Genomic DNA, 23,012 nt, shown 5'->3' on the forward strand with positions numbered 1-23,012 from the left:
CAGCGTATGCTGTCTCATTTATTTCTACTAATCATATTAAATGCCCATTAGTGTCTTTGTTTTACACATGGGAACACTAGAACTCGAGCAAGCTAAGCACCTGGCCCAGCTGCGCAGCGGGTCGGCGGGCAGAACTGGGCTGCCACCCAGACACCTTGCCTTGAGATAGATTTGTCTTTCCTAGCCCAGGTGGCCTTGTTATCACCCTGGGACACGGGAGGGAAGTGCTGAGGGTACAGATCAGCTTGAGTTCCGTTGATGCCTCTTTATGGTCTGAAAAATGCTTTTCTGGCCTTCCTGTTGATCTTACTAGAATGGGCCTAGCTGACTTGCTGGGTCCTTCCAGTTCAGGTCTTGTCTTTTTTGCTAGCCTGGAAGCAGAACGTGGGAGTCAGGCTGGAAAGCACAGCACTTTGGGGGCTTGGGGTTATAGGTCATTTGGTTAAGTACTTGTAGTATAAGCATGCAGACTGAATTTGACCGCCAGTGCCCATGTGAAGAACTGGGCATGGTGGTATATACTTATAACGTCAGCACTGAGAAGGCAGAGACTGGCAAATCCCAGGACTCAGTGGCCAGTAAGCCTAGCCTATTCAGTGAGTCCTACACAAAAGTGAGAGACCCTACCTCCAAAAAGCAGGGTGGACCAGTCCTGAGGCACGGTACCTGAGTGACCTCTGGCTTGCACATACACATTTTCTTGTGGCTTGGTTGCAGTTAACACCTTGAATTCAAGCAGTTAAATGTAAAGAAAATAGGCCCATGAATCTGGGCCTTTGTCTCTTGTTAGGGCACCCAGGAAACCAGTGAGTCCCCTGCCTGGGCCCCTCCTGGGGTAAAGCCCCTTCTAGACCTCCTCCTCAGCCCTGCCCTGTTTCTCACCCTCTTGGTGGGAGCGGGCTGCAGGGCTAGTGTTGCTCTTGGTAGTTACAGCTTTGTCCCACTGGCATGCTCTGTGTTGCTTAACTTCAGGCTTCCAGATTCTTCCCTTCTGTAAAGTGGGCATTACTAGGTTCCTCCCTGCCCCCTTCTGTGTGTGTGTGTGTGTGTGTGTGTGTGTGTGTGATGTCTGTGCCTATGCATATGTACACTATATTATTTTTGCCTTTATGTGTTCAGGCAAGACAAACCTTTTAAAGAGATGATTAAAAAAAAAAACCAAAAACAATTTGCTGTTCCTCCTTTTCAGGCTGTGGAGACTTCAGCTTTTGTTTTCATGCCCTGGCTGCATCTGAGCATGAGGTGCGATTTGAGAACGACAGCACCATTACAGAAGGGGTTTTCTCCAGGGGAATGGCCAGGTCTAGAATAGAACAGCCATCTGCTGCCAGATGGCCAGGGTTCCACTGCGCCGTGGGGTTTGACCCGGAGGCTGGCCTTTCCTTTGTGTTTGCATCATTGGAGAATCCCCCACGCCTTGGCTCCCTTTGCTTGCAGACTCTTTCCAGCCCCCCTCCCCCCCAAGGTTGCCTCATCCCTCAGGGGTCACAGTTGCCCCTGATGGCCTGATGCTGGGGACACCTGGATGATCCAGAGGAAGCCAGCAGCACACTGTTTTCATGCAGCGAGGTGGCACCTCAGCATCGAAATACCCAAATTAATTCCCTGTCATTAGCAGCCCTCCCAGCTGAGAAGCCCCAGCAGGCAGGTCAGAGTGTTCCAGGAGGGCAGTTGGGGAGAGGTGGGCTCTTCTGCCCACGTGATAGAAGCTGGCGGCTTGGGGGTAATACGGGGATGGGAGGGTGGGGGCATTAGAGGCAGGGTAACAGAGCTCACTCCTCACATCCGAGAGGAAAGGGTGCCCTGGTCCTCACTGCGTTGGTCCCCTTCTGCTCACCGCTCTCCTTCTCTACCTTGAGTTTCCTTTCTTTCTGCCCCTGCTCCGTCACCTGCGCTTTTGTCTTTTCTGATCATTTTATTTTTTTTTTATTTTTTTATTTTTTATTTTTTTTGGTTTTTCGAGACAGGGTTTCTCTGTGTAGCCCTGGCTGTCCTGGCACTCACTTTGTAGACCAGGCTGGCCTCGAACTCAGAAATCCGCCTGCCTCTGCCTCCCGAGTGCTGGGATTAAAGGCGTGCGCCACCACGCCCGGCTCTGATCATTTTAAAAGACAGAATGGTAAGAAAAATATGTGATAACAGACCCCGTCCCTCCCTCTTCCCCAATAGTAGAGTAGCCACCAGAGAGGACTTAAACCTTCCCTCACTGAGTTGTCTGAGAACAGGCTGCAGCAAAGCCAGGCAGCAGCAAGAAACCAAGGTGGGGATACCATCCACACTGCAACCCCCTCCTTTCTTTTCTTTCTGTTTTCTATTTTTTAAGGGTCTTACTATGTAACCTTGACTGGTCTGGAACTTGCTATGTAGACTAGGTTGGCCTCAAACTCAGAGGCTTCCTGCCTCTGCTATTGAGTGCTTGCATTAAAACTCTGTGCCACCATGCCTGGCACTCTTATTTTAATTATTATTATTTTTTTAATTCTACACGAGTGCTATATTTACATCACATTCCATCCTACTTCCCTACTCCTCAAATTCATGGGCTCTTCTTCTCTGTAATTATTATTTATATAAATACACACACATGTATATACATACATACATGCATACATATGTATCCATCCATCCTTCTATCCATCCATCCATCCATCCATCCATCCATCCATCCATCCATCCTTCTATCCATCCATCCTCCTATCCATCCATCCATCCATCCATCCATCCATCCATCCATCCATCCATCCTCCTATCCATCCATCCACCCACCCACCCACCCTTCCATCCATCCATCCATCCATCCATCCATCCATCCATCCATCCATCCTCCTATCCATCCATCCACCCACCCACCCACCCTTCCATCCATCCATCCATCCATCCATCCATCCATTCATCCATCCTGCTGTGTTCCTTTAGTGATGTGCACATGTGTGTGCTTTTAGGCTGGCACTTTTACTTTAGTGACTATTCTTGCATTGCTCAGGCCTCATCTGATCGTGGTGAAGTATCCCTACTCTCTGGTGATAGGCAGTCACTTTATTCACGCTCTTACATTGTATCAGTTCCTGCTTATTTCCTTCCCTCCTCTTCCCTCCCTTCCCCTTTCCTTTCTATCCTCGACAGGACTATGCTGCAGAGCCCAAGCTAACCTCAAGTTTATGATCCTCTTGCCTCAGCCTCCCAGGTGCTAGGATTGCAAGTGTGCACTATAGTCTTTATACAACATTGGTTCTCTGTCACCCAGCATCCTTACGCATTCTTAGGATGCTCTGCCTTTTTCTGCTCACTGTCAAGTACTCATGAATGCCCACTGTGGCCTTCCTATTTTCTCTTGTGTCTGTTACTGATGGCTTAATCATTGGTAAAGGTACAACACAGGAGGCCTGTAGGCCCCTTTGGATTCAGGTGTGGCTATATTGGGGTTCTAGCCTCGGTTGGCTAAAACCTGTGTTGAGCTTAGGGGCCTGTAGAGATATTTATATGCTTACATCAAGATCACGCCCACCTAAGCATATTATTCTTTCAGGGTGGATATTGGTCTCACTGGGTGGTCCTGGCTGGCCTGGAAGGGAATATTGTTCTTTAAAACAGTGGGCCAATTATGATCCTCACACATCCTCAGGCTTAGCACTACAAATGCACACCTGGCCCCGAGGCTGTGGCAGAGGTCCACACATCATGTTTCCCAGGCATAATGACCTTTGATACCTAGGGCCTGAGGACCAGTGGAGGTCAAGGCAGCCTTTGGCTACTCAGGCTTCCCTTCATGTCTTTCCTGGCTGCGACCTGCTGCTTTACTCCAGTCAGGTGTGTCACTGGGCAGAATGATACCAGGCAGGAGGATGGCTCCAGCCCTGCCCTTCCTTGGACATGTCTCTGGGCAGAGATTTTAACAGAGGGCTCCAGAGTCCCCAGTTCCTGGAGTCTAACCCAGACACCACATGATCATCAGGGCTGGGTTCCCCTCTCCTGGGGATTCCATTTTAGGGTATAAACAAAAGCTTATCCTTTTATTGGCTTTTATTATTACTTTATGAGGTAGGCAGGATAGGGATTTATTTTTAAAAAGTAATTTTAAGTTTCTTGTTCTAAAAATAATATGTACTTTAACCACCCCAGAGAGAACCGCTTAAAATATTCCAATATATTTTTCCACACTTTTCTATGGTAGTTTTGAAAACATGAGACGGTTATTTTATAATCTAGATTTTCCCATCTATAACAATATTGGTTTTGTTTCACTTGTATTAGCTATCCTTTAAAATAGTTATTTGACATTAAAAAAAATCTCATTACTGTTTGGGTAGGTCACAATTTATGTGATTATTTTTGGAAATTTAGGTTGTTTACGAGTTTTTGCTATTAGAAGTTGAGCAGTTCTATACTGAAATGCTTGGTCAAAGCTATGTTTTTATTTTTCACTGTAATCTTAAATTTATTTTTAAAGGTATACTTATTTTATGGCTGTCTCCCTCCCTCCCTCCCTCCCTCCCTCCCTCCTCTCTCTCTCTCTCTCTCTCTCTTTGCCTGAATGTATGTTTGTGTACTACATGGGCCCTTGGAGGCCAGACAGGGGCTTTAGATGCCCTGGGACTGGAGGTAGAGATGGTTGTGAACTGCCATGTGTGTGCTGGGAACTGAACCCAGGTCCTCTGTAGGACTGGCCAATGCTCTTAACCACTGAGCCGTCTTTCCAGCCCTCAACTGTACTTTTTATATGTGGGGGTGTTTTGCTTCTATGTATGTCTATGTATGTCTGTACATTGTGTGCATGCAGTGCTCTTAGAGGTCAGCAGAGGGCATCAGATTCCTGGGGAGTAGAATTACAGACTGAGCCACCACATAGATCCTTAGCTGGGCAGTGGTGGCGCATGCCTTTAATCCCAACACTTGGGAGGCAGAGGCAGGCGAATTTCTGAGTTCGAGGCCAGCCTGCTCTACAGAGTGAGTTCCAGGACAGCCAGGGCTATACAGAGAAACCCTGTCTCGAAAAACAAAACAAAACAACAACAACAACAACAACAACAAATGAACTTGAGTCCTTTGGAAGGGCAGCCACTCTTAACCTTTGAACCATCTCTCCAGTCCCTAGGTATTATGTTATAAGGAATACAGTACCATAGGAATTCTATTTCTTTTCCCAGACAGGGTCTCATGTATCCTGGGCTGGTCTGGAACTCTGTTCATAGCTGAGAATGACCTTGGTCTCTTAATCTTCCTTATTGCTCCAATTGTAGGCCTGTGCCAGCACACTGGCTAAGCATGCAGACTTTGTAAAAGCTTGGTAATAGGTTTGGTACAGCAAGAGCTTCTGAAGTTGATGTTCTGGTTCTGTGTTTGTCAGTACAGACGAAGGTGTGTGAGCATGCTAAGCCCTCACTTGGAAAGCCCCAGGGCCCTTCACTTAGGCCACAGGTTCTTAAAAGCCCTTTCACGATCTCCCTTGTCTCATCTCACACCCCTACTTCTGCAAGTCCATTTTTGAGGTGCTGGCTGGTTCCCTTGGCCAGAGCTAGGCTAGAGAGTAGACCGCACAGAGCAAGAAGCGTGACCGACCTTGTGTTGACTGAGGGCCCAGTCTTCCTTATTAGGACACGAGAAGAATCCAGTCCCTCATCTGCTCTCAGATGGGGACAATGCACGTGAGGACATCGCAAACACCAGGAGCCCAGTGGTGCCACAAATCCAGCTCATTTTTTTAATCCCGGAGTCAAATAACACGAGGACATGCCCACTCATAGTCGACGGGCACTGAAACCTCAGAGACCACCCAGCCTTGGCTCCTTATTCTACAGGTTCAGAAAGCAGAGGCTCAGGGAACCTAATGCTGTCCAGTGTCACCCGGTGGGGCATCTCCATACTCTTGTCTCTGTATCACATCCCTGTTCAAAGGTTTCTCTGGTTCTGCTTCATAGTTTTACTCAGTCCTTTTAACATCCTGTTGCATTGTGCTAATTTACTCTTTGTGGCATTGAAAGAAAATGGAACCCTAGGAAATTACAGATGCTCAGCTATATTGCTTCATCTTGTGAATCAGTGAGCCAGATCATGGGAAGTGTAGCAGATACACATGTTCTTTGGGGGGTGTAAGTACCTCATGGCTGTGAACTTTCAGTCCTCCAATCCTTGAGCCCTCAGACCCTGGTGTCTGTACCCCTTGCTCCCTCATCTTCTATTTTATTGCTAGTACCCTTGCTGTGTTCAGTATTTATGTCCCTCTAAATTGTAAGCATTGTGATGTCTGAATTTCTTAAAGACTTATTTATGTTTAACTTTCTTTGGGGTGGGTGGGTGGGTGTTTTGTTTACATGTCTGCATGTGCACCACATGTGTGCCTGGTGCCCTCAGAGTCCAGAAGAGGGTGTTGGGTTGGTTGCCTAGAGCTTGAGTTACAAATGAGTATGGACTGCTATGTGAGTGCTGGGATCCGAACTTGGGTCTTCTGCAAGGGCAGCCAGTGATTTTAATCACTGAGACATCTCTCCAGTTCCCAGGACTTCTCAAACATCTTCCCACACAATGCCTGGCACAGAAGAATATTTGGCACTGAATGAATTTAGTTTCGTGTGAAGGCTTAGGCAAGTCTTTCCTCTCTTATGGTCTCCTCTCAGCGTTCACAAATTCATGGGCCAAAATTCTTTCTGGTTCCAACATTTCATAATTCTATTTATTCTTAGTTTTTAAGTATTTGGCAACACTAGAGCCATTTTCTTTCTATTTTCAAATAAAAATTTGTATAGAACCTCAAAATATAAACTATAACTGCAGGACTGGAGGGTTGGCTTTAGGGTTAAGAGCACCTGGGATAGATTCCCAGCATCCACATGGCAGCTCCCAACCATCTGTAACTCCAGTTCCAGGGGGTCCAGTGCCCTCTTCTGGCCTTTCTGGGTACCTGGCATGCACATGAAAATAGATAAATATATACAAAGCCTCTGTATACATAAAAATAAAAATTATATTTTTAAAAAGAGTAGAGGTAGAGTAGGGAGTAAGAATGAATTCCAGCCACTGGTTCCCAAGTTCAGAGCAGTGGGGCTCACTCATAGCAGCTAGTTTCATAAATATTTTCCTAGATTAAGGGAAGGCTGAAGCTATGACCCCCGTGTTGGAGCTTGTGCTCGGCACATACAAGGCTCAGGCTTTAATCCCCAGTGTAGTAGATGGGTAGACAGACAGACAGACAGACAAGAAAACAGACAGATAAAAAATTCAGTGCATTATTGTGTAGGATTCTGTTTGTAGTCACATATGAATTTGTTTTTTGTTTGAAACCAGGATCTCTCTGTGTATTACTGGCCTGCCTAGAATTTGCTATGTAGACCAGGATGGTCCTGAACTCACAGAGATCCACCTGCCTCCCTCTCCTGAGTGCTGGGATTCAAGGCCTTTGCCGCTATTGCTGGCTGTCACATAGGACTTTGAAGGAAATACCGACTGTTGGGAATGATACAGTGTGGCATCGGGTGCAGGATGCTAGGTGAGCATTTATCTTTTTAGGTGCTTTTTACTTAGTTATACCAAAGAAGAGTCAGGCTAAGTTTTTCCTCGTGCGATTTCATTAGTGATCCATTTGATCAAGGTTACCCAGTGTACTTAACCATTCTTATAGTTATATTTTTAGTCATTCTGTATACACTGGGGGGTCTGGGAGGGGGCTGTGCTGTGGCACATGTTTAGAGGTGCTGGAGAGTTGGTTCTCTCCCACTGCTGCCTTGTGGGGCAGTACCATGAACTCAGACAGTCAGGCGTGGTGGTTTACCCTCTGACCCGTCTGGCTAGCCCCTCCCAGTGTGCTTTTGTCTAGTTTTTCTAACATGAGTACAGGTGTCATGGGACCTGAGCACCTGTTTGCTGTGGCATTGCCAGGGAGAAAGACCCCTTTCCAAGGTGGCTCTTTATTCAGCCTCATCTCTGCTCCATCCCACCGAAGTGTACCCTGTTAAGGTGACTAGGGAGCTCACAGCCATGTGAAGCAGTGGGTTGTCAGTGAGTTAAGATACAGGGTGAATGACACTGCAGCTTCTTTCCTTGTTAGCGCACAGTCACATTGAACCCCGGGGTTAGCATCTGGGAGGCAGGCTGAGCTAATATTTACCCAGCTCTGTGATCAGAACTGTTTGAGGGATGGTTTGGCTTGTTTGCATTCGAATATCCAATAATAATCAAGAGAGACGGAAAGCTCTTGTTGTTTTTTTTCAAATACATATTTACCATGTATTACATTATCTTTTATTAATACAGCAGCTAAGGAAACATTCAAATGACATTGCCCTTCGATCGTTTGATTTACAGGGCTTCCTGGATGTCAGCAGCAGGACTCAGCTGATAATTTTCTTTAAGGTTCTCAACATTCAGAGAAACATCATGGTGCTTCTTACCCTTAGCCTGCCCCAAAGCTGCTTGCATTTTGTTGGATCCTTGAGCCTAGGGCTGTGCTATAGAAGTGGGAGCCTAATGGTCCTATTTCCAACAGAAGTCCTTGAAGTGACTGTTACTGAAAGAGCCGAGACACGTTGTTGATGACTACAACTGGTCACCCCAGCTGATTGGTCCTGTCTAGACTTATGAGAACTGTCATGAAATTTGGAATTACTTAAACTCAACTTTCCAGGATGGGGTAAATTTAGAATCTAAGGTTTAAGGATCCAGCAGGCTCCTGCCTGCCTGGCTCAAAAGCTGGGATTTGGAAAACAGTGTCTTTTTTTTTTTTTTTTAAAGCACAGTTGCGGGCTGGTGAGATGGCTCAGTGGGTAAGAGCACTCGACTGCTCTTCCGAAGGTCCAGAGTTCTAATCCCAGCAACCACATGGTGGCTCACAACCATCCGTAACGAGATCTGGCACCCTCTTCTGGAGTGTCTGAAGACAGCTACAGTGTACTTACATGTAATAAATAAATAAATCTTTAAAAAAAAAAAAAAAAAAAAGCACAGTTGCCCTTTGTATTCCCAGGGCATTGGTTTCAGGACCTTCTGGGAAGGTCAGACTTTGCAGAGGCTCAAGTCTCCTTTGTCAAATATAGCCTCAAATCCCATATGTAACACGTAGTGTTTGTATACGCTATATACATGCCATCCGGTATACTTTAAATCAGCTCTTCATTACTTTTTCATTAAAATTTTATTTTATTTTATTTTTTTTATAGATAATTTCTTTTTTTTTAATTTTTAATATTTTTATTACATATTTTCCTCAATTACATTTCCAATGCTATCCCAAAAGTCCCCCATAGCGCCCCCCACTTCCCTACCCACCCATTCCCATTCTTTTGGCCCTGGCATTCCCCTATATTGGGGCATATAAAGTTTGCAAGTCCAATGGGCCTCTCTTTCCATTGATGGCCGACTAGGCCATCTTTCCATACATATGCCGCTAGAGACAAGAGCTCCGGGGTTCTGGTTAGTACATCATGTTGTTCCAACATAGGGTTGCAGATCCCTTTAGCTCCTTGGTTACTTTCTCTAGCTTCTCCATTGGGAGCCCTGTGATACATCCAATAGCTGACTGTGAACATCCACTCCTGTGTTTGCTAGGCCCCGGCATCATCTCACAAGAGACAGCTATATTTGGGTCCTTTCAGCAAAATATTGCTAGTGTATGCAATGGTGTCAGCGTTTAGAAGCTGATTATGGGATGGATCCCTGGATACGGCAGTCTCTAAATGGTCCATCCTTTCATCACAGCTACGAACTTTGTCTCTGTAACTCCTTCCCTGGGTGTTTTGTTCCCAATTCTAAGAAGGTGCACAGTGTCCACACTTTGGTCTTCATTCTTCTTGAGTTTCATGCGTTTATCAAATTGTATCTTATATCTTGGGTATCCTAAGTTTTGGGCTAATATCCACTTATCAGTGAATACATATTGTGTGAGTTCTTTTGTGATTGTGTTACTTCACTCAAGATGATGCCCTCCAGGTCCATCCATTTGGCTAGGAATTTCATAAATTCATTCTTTTTAATAGCTGAGTAGTACTCCATTGTGTAAATGTACCATAATTTCTGTATCCATTCCTCTGTTGAGGGACATCTGGGTTCTTTCCAGCTTCTGGCTATTATAAATAGGGCTGCTATGAACATAGTGGAGCATGTGTCCTTTTTACCGGTTGGGACATCTTCTGGATATATGCCCAGGAGAGGTATTGCTGGATCCTCCAGTAGTACTATGTCCAATTTTCTGAGGAACCGCCAAACTGATTTCCAGAGTGGTTGTACAAGCTTGCAATCCCACCAACAATGGAGGAGTGTTCCTCTTTCTCCACATCCTCGCCAGCATCTGCTGTCACCTGAATTTTTGATCTTAGCCATTCTGACTGGTGTGAGGTGGAATCTCAGGGTTGTTTTGATTTGCATTTCCCTGATGATTAAGGATGTTGAACATTTTTTCAGGTGTTTCTCTGCCATTCGGTATTCCTCAGGTGAGAATTCTTTGTTCAGTTCTGAGCCCCATTTTTTAATGGGGTTATTTGACTTTCTGGAGTCCACCTTCTTGAGTTCTTTATATATATTGGATATTAGTCCCTTATCTGATTTAGGATAGGTGAAGATCCTTTCCCAATCTGTTGGTGGTTTTTTTGTCTTATTGATGGTGTCTTTAGCCTTGCAGAAGCTTTGTAGTTTCATGAGGTCCCACTTGTCAATTCTCGATCTTACAGCACAAGCCATTACTGTTCTATTCAGGAATTTTTCCCCTGTGCCCATATCTTCAATGCTTTTCCCCACTTTCTCCTCTATAAGTTTCAGTGTCTCTGGTTTTATGTGAAGTTCCTTGATCCACTTAGACTTGACCTTAGTACAAGGAGATAGGAATGGATCGATTCGCATTCTTCTATATGTTAACAACCAGTTGTGCCAGCACCATTTGTTGAAAATGCTGTCTTTCTTCCACTGGATGTTTTTAGCTCCCTTGTCGAAGATCAAGTGACCGTAGGTGTGTGGGTTCATTTCTGGGTCTTCAATTCTATTCCATTGGTCTATTTGTCTGTCACTATACCAGTACCATGCAGTTTTTATCACAACCCTCTTCCGGTCATTAAAATTTTAAAATGTATATTCTGTCTGCATATCTGTCTGTGTATCACTTGTGTGCAGTGCCCAAGTAGGCCAGAAGGGGGCATAGATGCTCCTAGGACTGGAGTTGTGAGGCTCCGTGTGGGTGCTGAGAATTGAACCGGGGTCTTCTGGAAGAGCAGCCAGTGCTCTTAACTACTGAGCCATCTCTCCAGCCCTGAGCAAGATGTGTGGGCTTTCTTTAACTACAGTCCAACTCTACAGAAAACTTGCTTCTCCAGTGCAGACACTGCATTATTGTATTTTTTAGTGTTTAACATCATCTAATGTGCTGAAAGGGGACTGCTTTTTGCTCCTAAAATTAGACTTTGACATAGACTTTTGCCCCAGAAAAACAGGCATTTGAGAATCAAATAGTTGCATTGAAAGTTTAGTAGTTAAAACTCAGTGTCTTGTTTCCCGTTGCTGTGAGAAAGCACCCAAGCAAGAGGAACTTGTGGGGAAGGCTCATTTCAGCTCACAGTTCGAGGGTGCACTCCATCTTGCCCCCATGGTTGGCAGTGTAGGGTATGGAAGGGGTCAGAGTGGCAGGAGTTTGAAACAGGCTGGTCACATGGTATTCAGATTCAGGACAGAGAGAAGGGGTATGCAGACCAGAGCTCAGCCCACTTTCTCCATGTTCTATAGCCCAGCATCCCCACGCGGGGGTAGTCCCAAGACACCAGTCTCCTATGAGCACATTTTGTTCCATGGTTGTTCATATATTTAAAAACTTAATGACCCTTTATGTTGTGGCCACTGATTGAATTAATATCCATAAACCACTTCATTGTTCTGTATGCCCTCAGCAAGCTTACTTGACAGTGACTACATCTCCAGCTTCTCTGGACCTCCATTCCCACTCAGCTGTCCTGACAACAGAGAGGCCCTTACAGTAGCTCTGGGCAGAAACCAAGCACTCACCGCTGGCAGGGGTCAGGGCATGGCTGGAGACTTCTTCACCAGCCCCTTTCCCTTAGACCAGTCATTAATTTATCATTCAGGGCTCAGACAATCCCAACTTGAGCAATGTCCCGTGTGTTCCCACATGTTTATTTCATCTTCCTTAAAGGTCTTCCTACATTTTTTTTTTAAATTTAGTGACTGCAGTGGTTAATCCCCATTGTCTATTGGAATGGTTCTCTCTCCCTCCCTCCCTCCCTCCCTCCCTCCCTCCCTCCCTCCCTCCCTCCCTTCCTCCCTCCCTCCCTCTCTCTCCCCACTTGTGTGTGTGCATATACAAATGTGCATGTATTCTTTTGATATTTACTTATTTTTATTTTTCATTAGTTAATTTATTAATTAAGTTATATTCGGTTGCAGCCCCCCCCCCCCACTCCTTCTGGTTTCACTCTCTCAAATCCCTCCCCCATTACCCCTTCCCCTTCTCCTCAGAAGTCACACCACCCCGGGACTTCAAATTGCAATAGGACTAAGCACATCCCCTCCTGCTGAGGCCCAACCAGGCAGTCCAGCTAGGGGAAGAGATCCAATGGCAGGCAACAGAGTCAGAGACAGCCCCTGCTCCAATTGTTAGAGGATCCACATGAAGACTGAGCTGCATATATGTTACAAGTGTGTAGGGGGCCTAGGTCCAGTCCCTGCGTGCTCTTTGGTTAGTGATTCTACTTATTTTTATTTTATGCATGTGGGTATTTTGCCTTCATGTATGTCTGTGCACCATGTGCATGCAGTACCTGCAGAGGCCAGAAGAGGGCGTTGGACCACCTGGAGTTACAGAGTATAGTGAGCCACCATGCGGATATTAGGAGTCAGCCAGTACCCTTAACCACTGAGCCATCTCTCTAGTCCACCATTATTATTATTAATTATTATTATTATTAATTTTTATTATCATTAGACTTAGTTGACAGCTGAGTTCTGTGGTGTTTGGCTGCTCCAGGGCAGGAATTTTGAATATTGGCCTGCATTGGGGTTATTCTGAGCACTTGTTAAAATAGCTTGCTCAAATCCCAGAGTTTCTGTTTCACTTGATTTGGAATGGAGCCTGAGAAATGATATCTACCAAGGTCCAGGCCTTCCTAGTGCTGCTGGCCTGAGCCCTGTGCTGAAAGCCCTGCCCAGGGTTACCTGGTCTGCGCTGGAGCTCCTGGGCAAGATTTTTTTTTTTTTTTTTTTGGTTTTTTGATACAGGGTTTCTCTGTGTAGTCCCGGCTGTCCTGGAACTCACTTTGTAGACCAGGCTGGCCTCGAACTCAGAAATCCGCCTGCCTCTGCCTCCCGAGTGCTGGGATTAAAGGTGTGCGCCACACGCCCGGCTTCTGGGCAAGATTTTGAGCTGTCTGCTCTTCAGTGCAGGTGCACATAGACAGAAATTTCTGGAGTGTGGACTGAGTTCCAGAGTGCTAATGTTTCACTGCTTGGACTGTTTGACCTCTAAAGTCAGATTTTGTTTAAGGACTATATTCATATTACTTTGTTTCTGTAGCTCTCCAAAATAGGTAGGGCAGTGAGCTGGATGTTGGGTGATGTTTGAGTGGGGGTGGGGTGCATTGCAAGCCTGGCATATCAAACATCAGTTCTAGGCCTTTCGTAAGAACAAAGCCTAAAGTGGAGTACGTTATTGGTTAAATCTGAGCAGATTACATTATCCTCTGTGTCACTGTCTGTGAATTAAGCAGTTTATTTTGCCCCCAGGTTCCTTCCAGTAGTAGCCTGATCTTCCGTGCCGGTCAGCAGTTCATTAAAAGTGTTACTATTATTACAATAGAAAGCAGTCAAAGGAGAGAATTGTTTTCTTGGTAAGTTTTACTTGGCAGTATTATTTATTTGTCTTTGTAGTAACCGAGCTAGTCTTGGAATGAATACCTGAGCGACCAGGCAGGTGACAACCTGTCGCTGCTCCTGGGTGCACAGGTGACAGTGCTATCTACTCAAACTGCAGATGCAGTCAGAGCAGGCACTGTGCGGAACCAGGGCACTGAAAAGACCGAGGAAATACTAGAAATACATTCTTCCTCAGACTGTTTCATCTGAGGTGCGGAAACAGCACCGCGGACATTGCAGTGGTGGGACTGACTCTGCCCATGCAATACGGCTTCAGCTCTTTAAGGGCCCTTAGCGCCATTCTCGTTAAGCCTTTTGGCTTTGAGATGACACTTAGAGAAGAAAAACACTCTTCTGAACTGCACACACAGTAGGTGGCCTGGCTTTGCATTGAGCCCTGTCCTCTGGGCCTCGGCTTGGAGCTGGCCTCATTGCGTAGTGGAGCCTTCCCTTGGCTGGTCCTACTCCCAATTGTGTAGACCTTTAGCCCCCTCAAGAGTTACTTGTGGACAGTAGAGTGTAGGGCAAGCTTTGTATGAGTCGTCTGTGTTCTCCAAATGCCTTTTTTTTTTTTTTTTTTTGGCATGAGGAATTGGCTCTGTCTCCACCATCTTCTCCCCATGACTACAGCCATTTGTTTTCCATCTTTAGGGTAGGGCTGGGCCGAGCGTTCTATGGTCAATCAAATGAAAGGCGGTGAGAGTTTCATCTGCAATCCCATGCCTGAGTCCTGCCTTAATGAGCTCCTGTACGGTTGAGTCCTGCGTTGGTGCTAAGGGTGCTTTCTTGATGGTGAGAGACTTTAGGGTTCGGGTGGGGCCAAGAAGGTACCATCTGTTGAAGGTCTCCTCTATGCCAGCCACCTCTGTGCTATGCTGACAGGACTTGCATAGGGACAGAGCTAATGAGTTGTGACGTTGGGTTCTGATGAGAGTTAGCTGAACTCTGATCCTGTACATACTTCAGTGTATTCAGGGCTTAAGAGTTTTTGCCTGTATGAGCTCCAGCTCTTAAAACTTATTTCCAGGGCATTGATTAATGGTCTGTATTTTAGCCAATACTAGTCACGGGAGAGGCAGACCCCACCTACATACTTTTCCCTATGGGATGGAGAAGACAGATGAGTCTAAAAAATGTCAGAGAAATGATAGGGGCTCAGTGGGTAAAGGAGCTTGCTCTCAAGCCCGAAGAGCCACAATCAAGCCCCAGGAAGCACATAGTGGAAGGAGTGAACTGGTTCTCATAAGTTGTCCTCTGACCTCCACGTGTACACTGTGGTGTTCATAACACCCACACACATATCCCAAGTCCATATACAAAATGCTGCAAAAGAGAGAGGGGTGGGGTGGGGTGTTTTGGGGGGCAGATTTAGAGAGAGAGAATATGAATGGTGGTGTGATATGCACCAGACCAGCCTGATTTCATCCTGGGTAGGGGGTCAGTCAGGGGTGACCTCATGGAGGAGGAGCATTTAAACCAGGCCCAAGACAGCAGAGGTTGAAAGGCCCACGCAGACTGAGGGCAGGAGCACTGTGGAGAGGACCAGTGTTCTACTACCTGCCTGTCACAGTGCCTGGCACTTAATGGTTTTCCCATGGATGTTTGCTGAATGAATATGTGAATGGGATGCTGGGGAAAGCTTTTGCTTCTTACATAATAACTAAAGTTACCTTGCAATGCATCATGGTTCCAAACAGCTTACCCCCAGCTCCTCCCGTCAGCCTGTTTTGGGTTTCTTTCCTATATTTTGAATGTGTATACACACACACACACACACACACACACACACACACACACACGTTCCATCTTTCCTTTATGCTATGGGGTGTCTTCCTACCTCAGAGAGATCAGAAATGGAGCTGTCCTATTGTCTCCTGAGTGGCTGCCCAGAGCACGAGGTTCGGAATAGCAGCCGTGATTTGATTTTTCTCCTCTGGGGAATCTGACAATTGAAAACAAATGTAGAAAGAGCCCCAGAGGAGGTTTTTCGCCCTTAGGGGTATGCGAAACGACAGCACTGGTTATCAGTGCTCTTTGACAATGCAGAGTTATGTAAGCAGATAGGAAATACAGGCTATTCCATCAGTCAACTCGCCTTACTTAAGTGATTTTACACTCAACAAAGTAGGTGGCCCAGAGAGAGTCTGGAACTTTCCCCTTGTAGAAGTCCTAGTTAGTGGCATAGAATTCTATAGGTCAGGGTTCAGCAAATGTTAATCCTCACAGTGAGGCAACAAAACCAAACACCACTCAGTTTCTCAGAAGTATCCTGACCTGAAAATTCAGTTAAGAGCAGCATACAGCATTTCAGGATTGACTAGGCAACAGGGCCAGTTTGTTAGTGTTCTTTGGTACAGGAAATGGTCCAAGCTGTGAGTCCCCATTTCCCCACATTTCAATCTCCCAAACCCCCAGGGTCTTCTCCTTCCTCTCCGGTCCAGCCCAGGATGCTTGGAAGGGCAGTCTTGATGGCCATCAGTGAAATTGAGCAAATGACTTGTCAACTCATCTTTGCCGTTTGGGTTTTCTCATTGCTTGCTTTGTAAGAATTCCTTAAGGAACTGCTGTGAGTGCGTGCGCAGGCCACCATAGCTGGAGTCAGGCTTTGCCACCACATCCTCACAGAAGGCATAGTCCAGATGGGACAGATGAAAGTACAAGATGGTATACCTGCTGATGGGTGCCTGATGAACTCAGTTTGTCACACATACACACACACATCCTGGAAACAGTGCGTCTCAGCGTCTACCAGGGTCAGCTCTCAGTAGCGACCCCCAAGGGCAAGTGTCCTGCTCTCTGCTGATGCTACTCACGGTGGCCTTCCCACCGACTGCAGTGCAGGAGAAGTAAGATTCAAGGAGCACGACAGAGCGTGATCAGCTCTGTCTCTTTGCTTCTTCCATTCTACATGGGGTTGGGAAATCTTGACAGTTGACTCAGGGAGGCTGTCTAGAGCTGTGGCTCATGACTTGCAGAGGGTCTCACAGGTCTCTGCTCATGATTGGTAGGGAAATGAGGTCCTGTACAGTCATGTGATCCTGAAGTTGTGAGCTGGTGGGGAGGTTTTAGTATGTAGAGGTTTCCAGAGCATGGCTTCCAGGCTTGTTAGTTTTGTTGTTGTTGTTGTTGTTGTTTGTTTGTTTGTTTGTTATTGTGTGCTAGTGTGACATCAAGAGCACTTTGAGGAGAGACCCTTTCTTATGTGCTGTAAACATGTCCACAGTGAGAGAACCTAGCCACCCTTCCTCACATTGCTAAGAAATGAGACAGTTAAACTCCGCCCTCGCACAGGGGGTCATGTGACCAAAGCAAGCCATTCTAAGCCCACAGTAGAACACAGGTCAGGCTTCCTGATAACAGAGCAAGTGACCACCTCTCATCTGTAGAGACCTGGGGAGTTGTGTCATAGAGAGCCAGGGACAGACTTCTGGCCTGTCTCTACACCTTACTGGCTGAGGGAGACTTTGTCAGCTCAAGGCTCACCAAGAGGAAAGCAAGGTCTGTTCTGTAAAGCTGATCGGAGTGGCTTCTTCCTTGCTTGCACTTCTTTCCCACAGGACTAGTTTAGCCCTAGCCTCTCCCACCTTGCTGGGCACCTAGTCCCACCCTCCCTGTGGTACCCTACCAGGGGATCCTGGTGAGAGAGGTCTTGTCCATTCCATCCCAGTTGACACTGAGCTTCTTGTAGGGAGGGCTGGCTTATGACTGTGGTGGCCGGAGGTAGGAGGGCTGTGGTTTCTGAGGTGACCTCTTTGCTGATTTTAGAGCTCTGCTCAGTGCCAGCGGGCAGTGTTCCAGGAGAGAAGGCTCTCCAGAGCCACTAATGCTTGCTTCATTCTTTGGTTAGACTTCCGAGCGTAATTAGTATTTTTAAGCCATTTTAGCTAAAGATTTCAAACTTAGAGACTCTTAAAGTTATTGAAGATTTTTCTTTTCTGGAAGACAGCTGAGTTTCAGAGGACCCTGCAGCCTCTCTGCCAGGCACTTGTTCCTTGTTATTAGTTACCGGGCATTCAGTGAATGCCCGTGGTGTGTATTCTTTCTCTAGCTCCTTGTAGAAGATGCCGTAATCACCCAGAGGTGGCCTAGATCTTTCTAGAAGCCCTGTTCCATATGGAGAATGAGCTACCATAGCATATTTTTGTTTTAGATGGATAGGTTTGTTAAAGGACAAAGCAAAGGAAAAGAATTAATAGCAAGAGATGAGCGGCAGACTATGGAACTAAGAATTCCAGGTATCTTTCCAAAGTCACGTGGGAAGTCCCTTTAAGACAGCCAGCTGGGGTTTCTAGTTGAGCGAATCCAGAGCAAAGCAGTGTCTCTCGGAGAAGGCTTCCATGTAAGGAAACAAATAGAGATGACAGCAGCAAATTGGATGGCCGTGATATCTTGCAGGAACTGACAGGGAAGTTGAGTCTGTCTCTCTCTGTCTCTCTCTGTCTCTGTCTCTCTCTGTCTCTGTCTCTCTCCATGGCTGAGAGTCTGGGTTGAACTTCCCATGGTTGAACTTGGCACTGTTGCCCTCTTGCCGCGTGAGATAGCAGTAAAGCCTGCTAGAAATTATTCACTGCCCAGCTGTTCTCAAGTCTTGTGTCACAGAGCTGGGGTCTGGTGGGTGGGATCAGACCTTCTCCAGACAAGGACCTTGGATGACACATGGAAGCAAGCATGCTGGGGTCTGGAATGGGGGTGAGTTTGTCAACTCATGATGTTTTATAACACAATCTACCTTACAGTATAGAATAGTGCATTCAAACCTGCGTGAAGAATTGCATTTGGATCTTAGGAAACTTTGGATTCTGGTTCTGCAGATCCGAATTGGTCTACGCTGGATCTCTAACACGTTTCCAGCAGAGCTGGTGTTGTGGCCTAAGACCTGTGCTTGGGTGGAGGGGCTGTGGCTGCTGAACATCAGGCATAGAAGGGATCTTACAGATGGTTCCAGAAGGAGACAGCAATCCAGAGCAAGACACCAACTTAGCTGAGGTCACACAGTAAATTAGCGGAAGAGAGCAAGACTGAATCCCAGGCTATCCGTTTCTCGTTATGGTATATGTAGCATATGTGTACTTTTCTTTTCTTTTTTTTTTTTAATTAGGTAATTTCCTCAATTACATTTCCAATGCTATCCAAAAAGTCCCCAATATACTCCCCCCCCCCCAGTCCCCCACCCACCCACCCCCACCCCTTGGCCCTGGCATTCCCCTGTACTGGGGCATATAAAGTTGGCAAGTCCAATGGGCCTCTCTTTCCAGTGATGGCCTACTAGGCCATCTTTTGATACAAATGCAGCTAGAGACAAGAGCTCTGGGGTACTGGTTAGTTCATAATAATGATCCACCTATGGGGTTGCAGTTCCCTTTAGCTCCTTGGGTACTTTCTTTAGCTCCTCCATTGGGGGCCCTGTGATCCATCCAATAGCTGACTGTGAGTATCCACTTCTGTGTTTGCTAGGCCCCGGCATTGTGTCACAAGAGACAGCTATATCTGGGTCCTTTCAGCAAAATCTTGCTAGTGTATGCAATGGTGTCAGCGTTTGGAAGCTGATTATGGGATGGATCCCTGGATATGGCAGTCTTTAGATGGTCCATCCTTTCTTCACAGCTCCAAACTTTATCTCTGCAACTCTTTCCATGGGTGTTTTGTTCCCAATTCCAAGAAGGGGCACAGTGTCCACACTTTGGTCTTCGTTCTTCTTGAGTTTCATGCGTTTAACAAATTGTATCTTATATCTTGAGTATCCTAAGTTTTTGGGCTAATATCCACTTATCAGTGAGTACATATTGTGTGAGTTCCTTTGTGAATATGTTACCTCACTCAGAATGATGCCCTCCAGATCCATCCATTTGCCTAAGAATTTCATAAATTCATTCCTTTTAATAGCTGAGTAGTACTCCATTGTGTAAATGTACCACATTTTCTGTATCCATTCCTCTGTTGAGGGGCATCTGGGTTCTTTCCAGCTTCTGGCTATTATAAATAAGGCTGCTATGAACATAGTGGAGCATGTGTCCTTCTTACCGGTTGGAACATCTTCAGGATATATGCCCAGGAGAGGTATTGCTGGATCCTCTGGTAGTATTATGTCCAATTTTCTGAGGAACCGCCAAACTGATTTCCAGAGTGGTTGTACCAGCTTGCAATCCCACCAACAATGAAGGAGTGTTCCTCTTTCTCCACATCCTCGCCAGCATCTGCTGTCACCTGAATTTTTGATCTTAGCCATTCTGACTGGTATGAGGTGGAATCTCAGGGTTGTTTTGATTTGCATTTCCCTGATGATTAAGGATGTTGAACATTTTTTCAGGTGCTTCTCTGCCATTCGGTATTCCTCAGGTGAGAATTCTTTGTTCAGTTCTGAGCCCCATTTTTAACGGGGTTATTTGATTTTCTGGAGTCCACCTTCTTGAGTTCCTTATATATATTGGATATTAGTCCCCTATCTGATTTAGGATAGGTAAAGATCCTTTCCCAATCTGTTGGTGGTCTTTTTGTCTTATTGACGGATGTGTACTTTTCTTTCGCTGACCTACTTTATTTGAGATAGGTTCTTGGTTTGTCGTCCAGGCCTTGAACTTGCGATCTTTCCTCTTCAGCCGGCGAGGTACCACTGATAGGCATTCCCCACCATGCCCAGCTCCTCTGCTGATCTAGAAGTGGGGGGAAAAAGCAGAAATAATACTAGCTGCATTATCAGGTTTAGGGCAGCTGCATGGAACTATGGGCTAGGTTAGCTCTATTTGAATGTGCCTGGGGCCCTTTCTGCTTGGCGATGTGAGCCCTCTTGGTGTTGATCTCAGAGTGCCCTCATGCTAGGCTTGATGCTCAGCAGTGCATGTTAATGAGGACTTGAGTTTCCCCCTCACTGGACAAGGGGAAGTGGGTAGTGCCAAAAGGTACCAGATGGCTAAGTATCCAGATTGCGCTCTCAGATTCCAGGAGCTAATGGGTCCAGGCTATCAAGCCAGCCTCTAGACTTCAGAATGCAGTTAATATGTTGACTCTCAGAAAAAGTACCAAGTGGCAAAGGGGGCGCCTTGAGAATGGGGGCAGGTGAGTTTGACCTAGAAACATGGTCAGGGATGTCAAGCAGTAAGTGGTTCATTCATCAGGGAGGGGGCGTGGCTGGAGGGGAGGATGAGGAGCAGACAATCTGATAGGCAGACTTTATTCCCTATGTACTTATCGAGGGTTTACTGTTCTCTAGATGCTGAGCTGTGCTGGGGGACAGAGGGGAAGCATTGTCCCCAGGAGGCTCCAAGGCTCATTTCTGCATTCAGGTGGTCTTTAGAAATAGTAGCAAAACAGAAGTCTGGTCTTGGTGGACCACGTGATTGTGGGGGGTTCAGAGAGAAGCAACGCAAGGTCATACGTTCTCAACCTCTGGCCCAAGGCTGGGTCTGGGTCCTTCAGTGAGACAGATGCACCTTGATGAAAACCAAGGAACAGGGGCAGCACAGGGAGGGAAGCACGCCAAGACTTGAGGACTCTCCAGGGAGGTCAGGGACGAGCTTGCAGGGAAGGCCGCGGGCTTTATCCATGTAAGCAGACACTAGGTTGCAGGAGACGGGGAGACACAGGGACTTGTCACTTGCTTACTTGTTTACCCTTTTGTTTTTGACCCTGCTTGTGAAACCACCTTGTTCTGGAAGTTTCTGGAGGCTACTGGAGCAGTAGAAGTGACAAATAGCCTTCCTGTCCTTATCATCATCTATACCAGTGTGCTCTGGGACCCCCTAGTGCCAGTATGTCATTAGGTGTCTCCTGAGGCAGGCTGGTGACTAACACCCTAACTGGGGGTAGGGTGGGCTGGGGGGAAGAGCCTGAGTGTACTTGAACCCACCAGAACTGGAATAGGCACTTTAAGCCCAAACTGGGATAATTGTAGCACTGGGGATATCACTAACAGTTGAGGGGAACAGTGTCTGGCACTTAGTAGGCTTGCAGTAAATGTTTGGTGGCTGAGTAGGTGTTAACCAAGTCCTTTATGGACCACGGCACACTGGCAGACTCACTTTGATACTAGCCTTTGGGAGTCAGGCAGCACTCTGAGCCCTAGCAGAGCACAGCCGCTGAGAAGGAGCACTGGTCTGCGAGTGCGGGGCTCCTTCCCAGACAACTCATAACCGTGCGGACAAGGTGCTGCCTAAGGCCTTGATGTTGCACACTGGAGTCTTGGTACTTAGTAAACCGATGCTAGCTTTGTTTTTTCTTTTCTTTTATTTTTCTTCTTCTTTTTAATGCAAAACTTCTAAAAATGGGAAATGTGCCTCTCTCTGTGTGCATTTTTGCCAGATCGAGCCCCTGGGTCTCTTTGTTTTTAATAAGGAAGAAGCACTGGGGTCTGAACAGTGGGACTGAGTGCTGCTCTGCCCACTCATTAGCTTGCTTTGTCTAATTAGACGGAAGCCGCAGTAGCAGCCATTGTGTGTGGAGCAGGCGCGGGCGCGGGCACGGGCATGGGCACAGGCATGTGCAGTCTTGAGCCCGCCGACTGCCCCCCTCCTTCACCTCCCCCTTGCCCTGCTCAGGGCCATCACAGTGAGGCTTTTTCAATGGACAGGAGTGTGTATCTGTTGGACAGCTGGTGAGCACCTTAGAGACACTCTTTTTCTTGGTGACCAAAGAAAGACAAAGAGGCCATTGCTTTATTTTATCTTTGAGGAGAGATTAAATGCAAAGCATTTTTTCTTTTCTTTTCTTTTGGGGTACCCAGAGGACCTTGGGTTTCTATAAATGGCCTTAAGAAGAAGAAGAGCACCTGAAAGGTCCTGTCACTGGAACTTGTGTTCTGAGTGTGCGTGTAAGTAGAAAACTGCTGGCCCTGATCCCAGCCAGGCCGGTTGGAGGTGGCTCTGTCCACTCATCAGTGGTGACTGTGACCTCTGGGCTTGCTCACTTTGGTCAAATCTTTCTGCTGGAATTTTCCGTATTCACTCTGCTCTGTGGCTGCTCCAATGGAAGAGGAACACACAGGGCAAAGGCCTTTGCTGTATATGTAGAGCCACCCTGGATGTGAAGGCGCAGCCCCCGGGCCCAGCTGCGATTCCTCTGGCGTCCTGTCTGCTCCTGGGGCTGCCTGCCTCATTCTCCCTGTTTCTTTCTCCATAACCAAACCCAAGTTCCTTTATGGCCATTTTGCCTCAGTTTATCCATACAACCCCTAAGTGCCTTTGCTG

General features: G+C 46.6%; 1 protein-coding gene across 4 annotated transcripts in view; it reads left to right on the forward strand.

The window, feature by feature from the left end:
* Window positions 1-23,012, forward strand: part of Sergef (secretion regulating guanine nucleotide exchange factor) — a 204,376-nt gene that overhangs the window by 65,299 nt on the left and 116,065 nt on the right. The window contains exons 10-11 of one of the 4 annotated variants that reach the window (XM_029480147.2): window positions 13,705-13,808; window positions 14,485-14,548. The exons of the other annotated variants lie outside the window; for them this stretch is intronic. Coding sequence (XP_029336007.1) covers window positions 13,705-13,808; window positions 14,485-14,533 — 153 coding nt within the window. The 3' untranslated portion in view covers window positions 14,534-14,548. Of the gene's footprint in view, window positions 1-13,704; window positions 13,809-14,484; window positions 14,549-23,012 lie in introns of those variants that run through there. 4 annotated transcript variants of the gene reach the window in all.

The sequence above is a fragment of the Mus caroli genome, unplaced genomic scaffold (assembly GCF_978045245.1).
Source record: "Mus caroli unplaced genomic scaffold, Mus_caroli_1 scaffold_8, whole genome shotgun sequence".
NCBI classification, from domain to species: domain Eukaryota; kingdom Metazoa; phylum Chordata; class Mammalia; order Rodentia; family Muridae; genus Mus; species Mus caroli.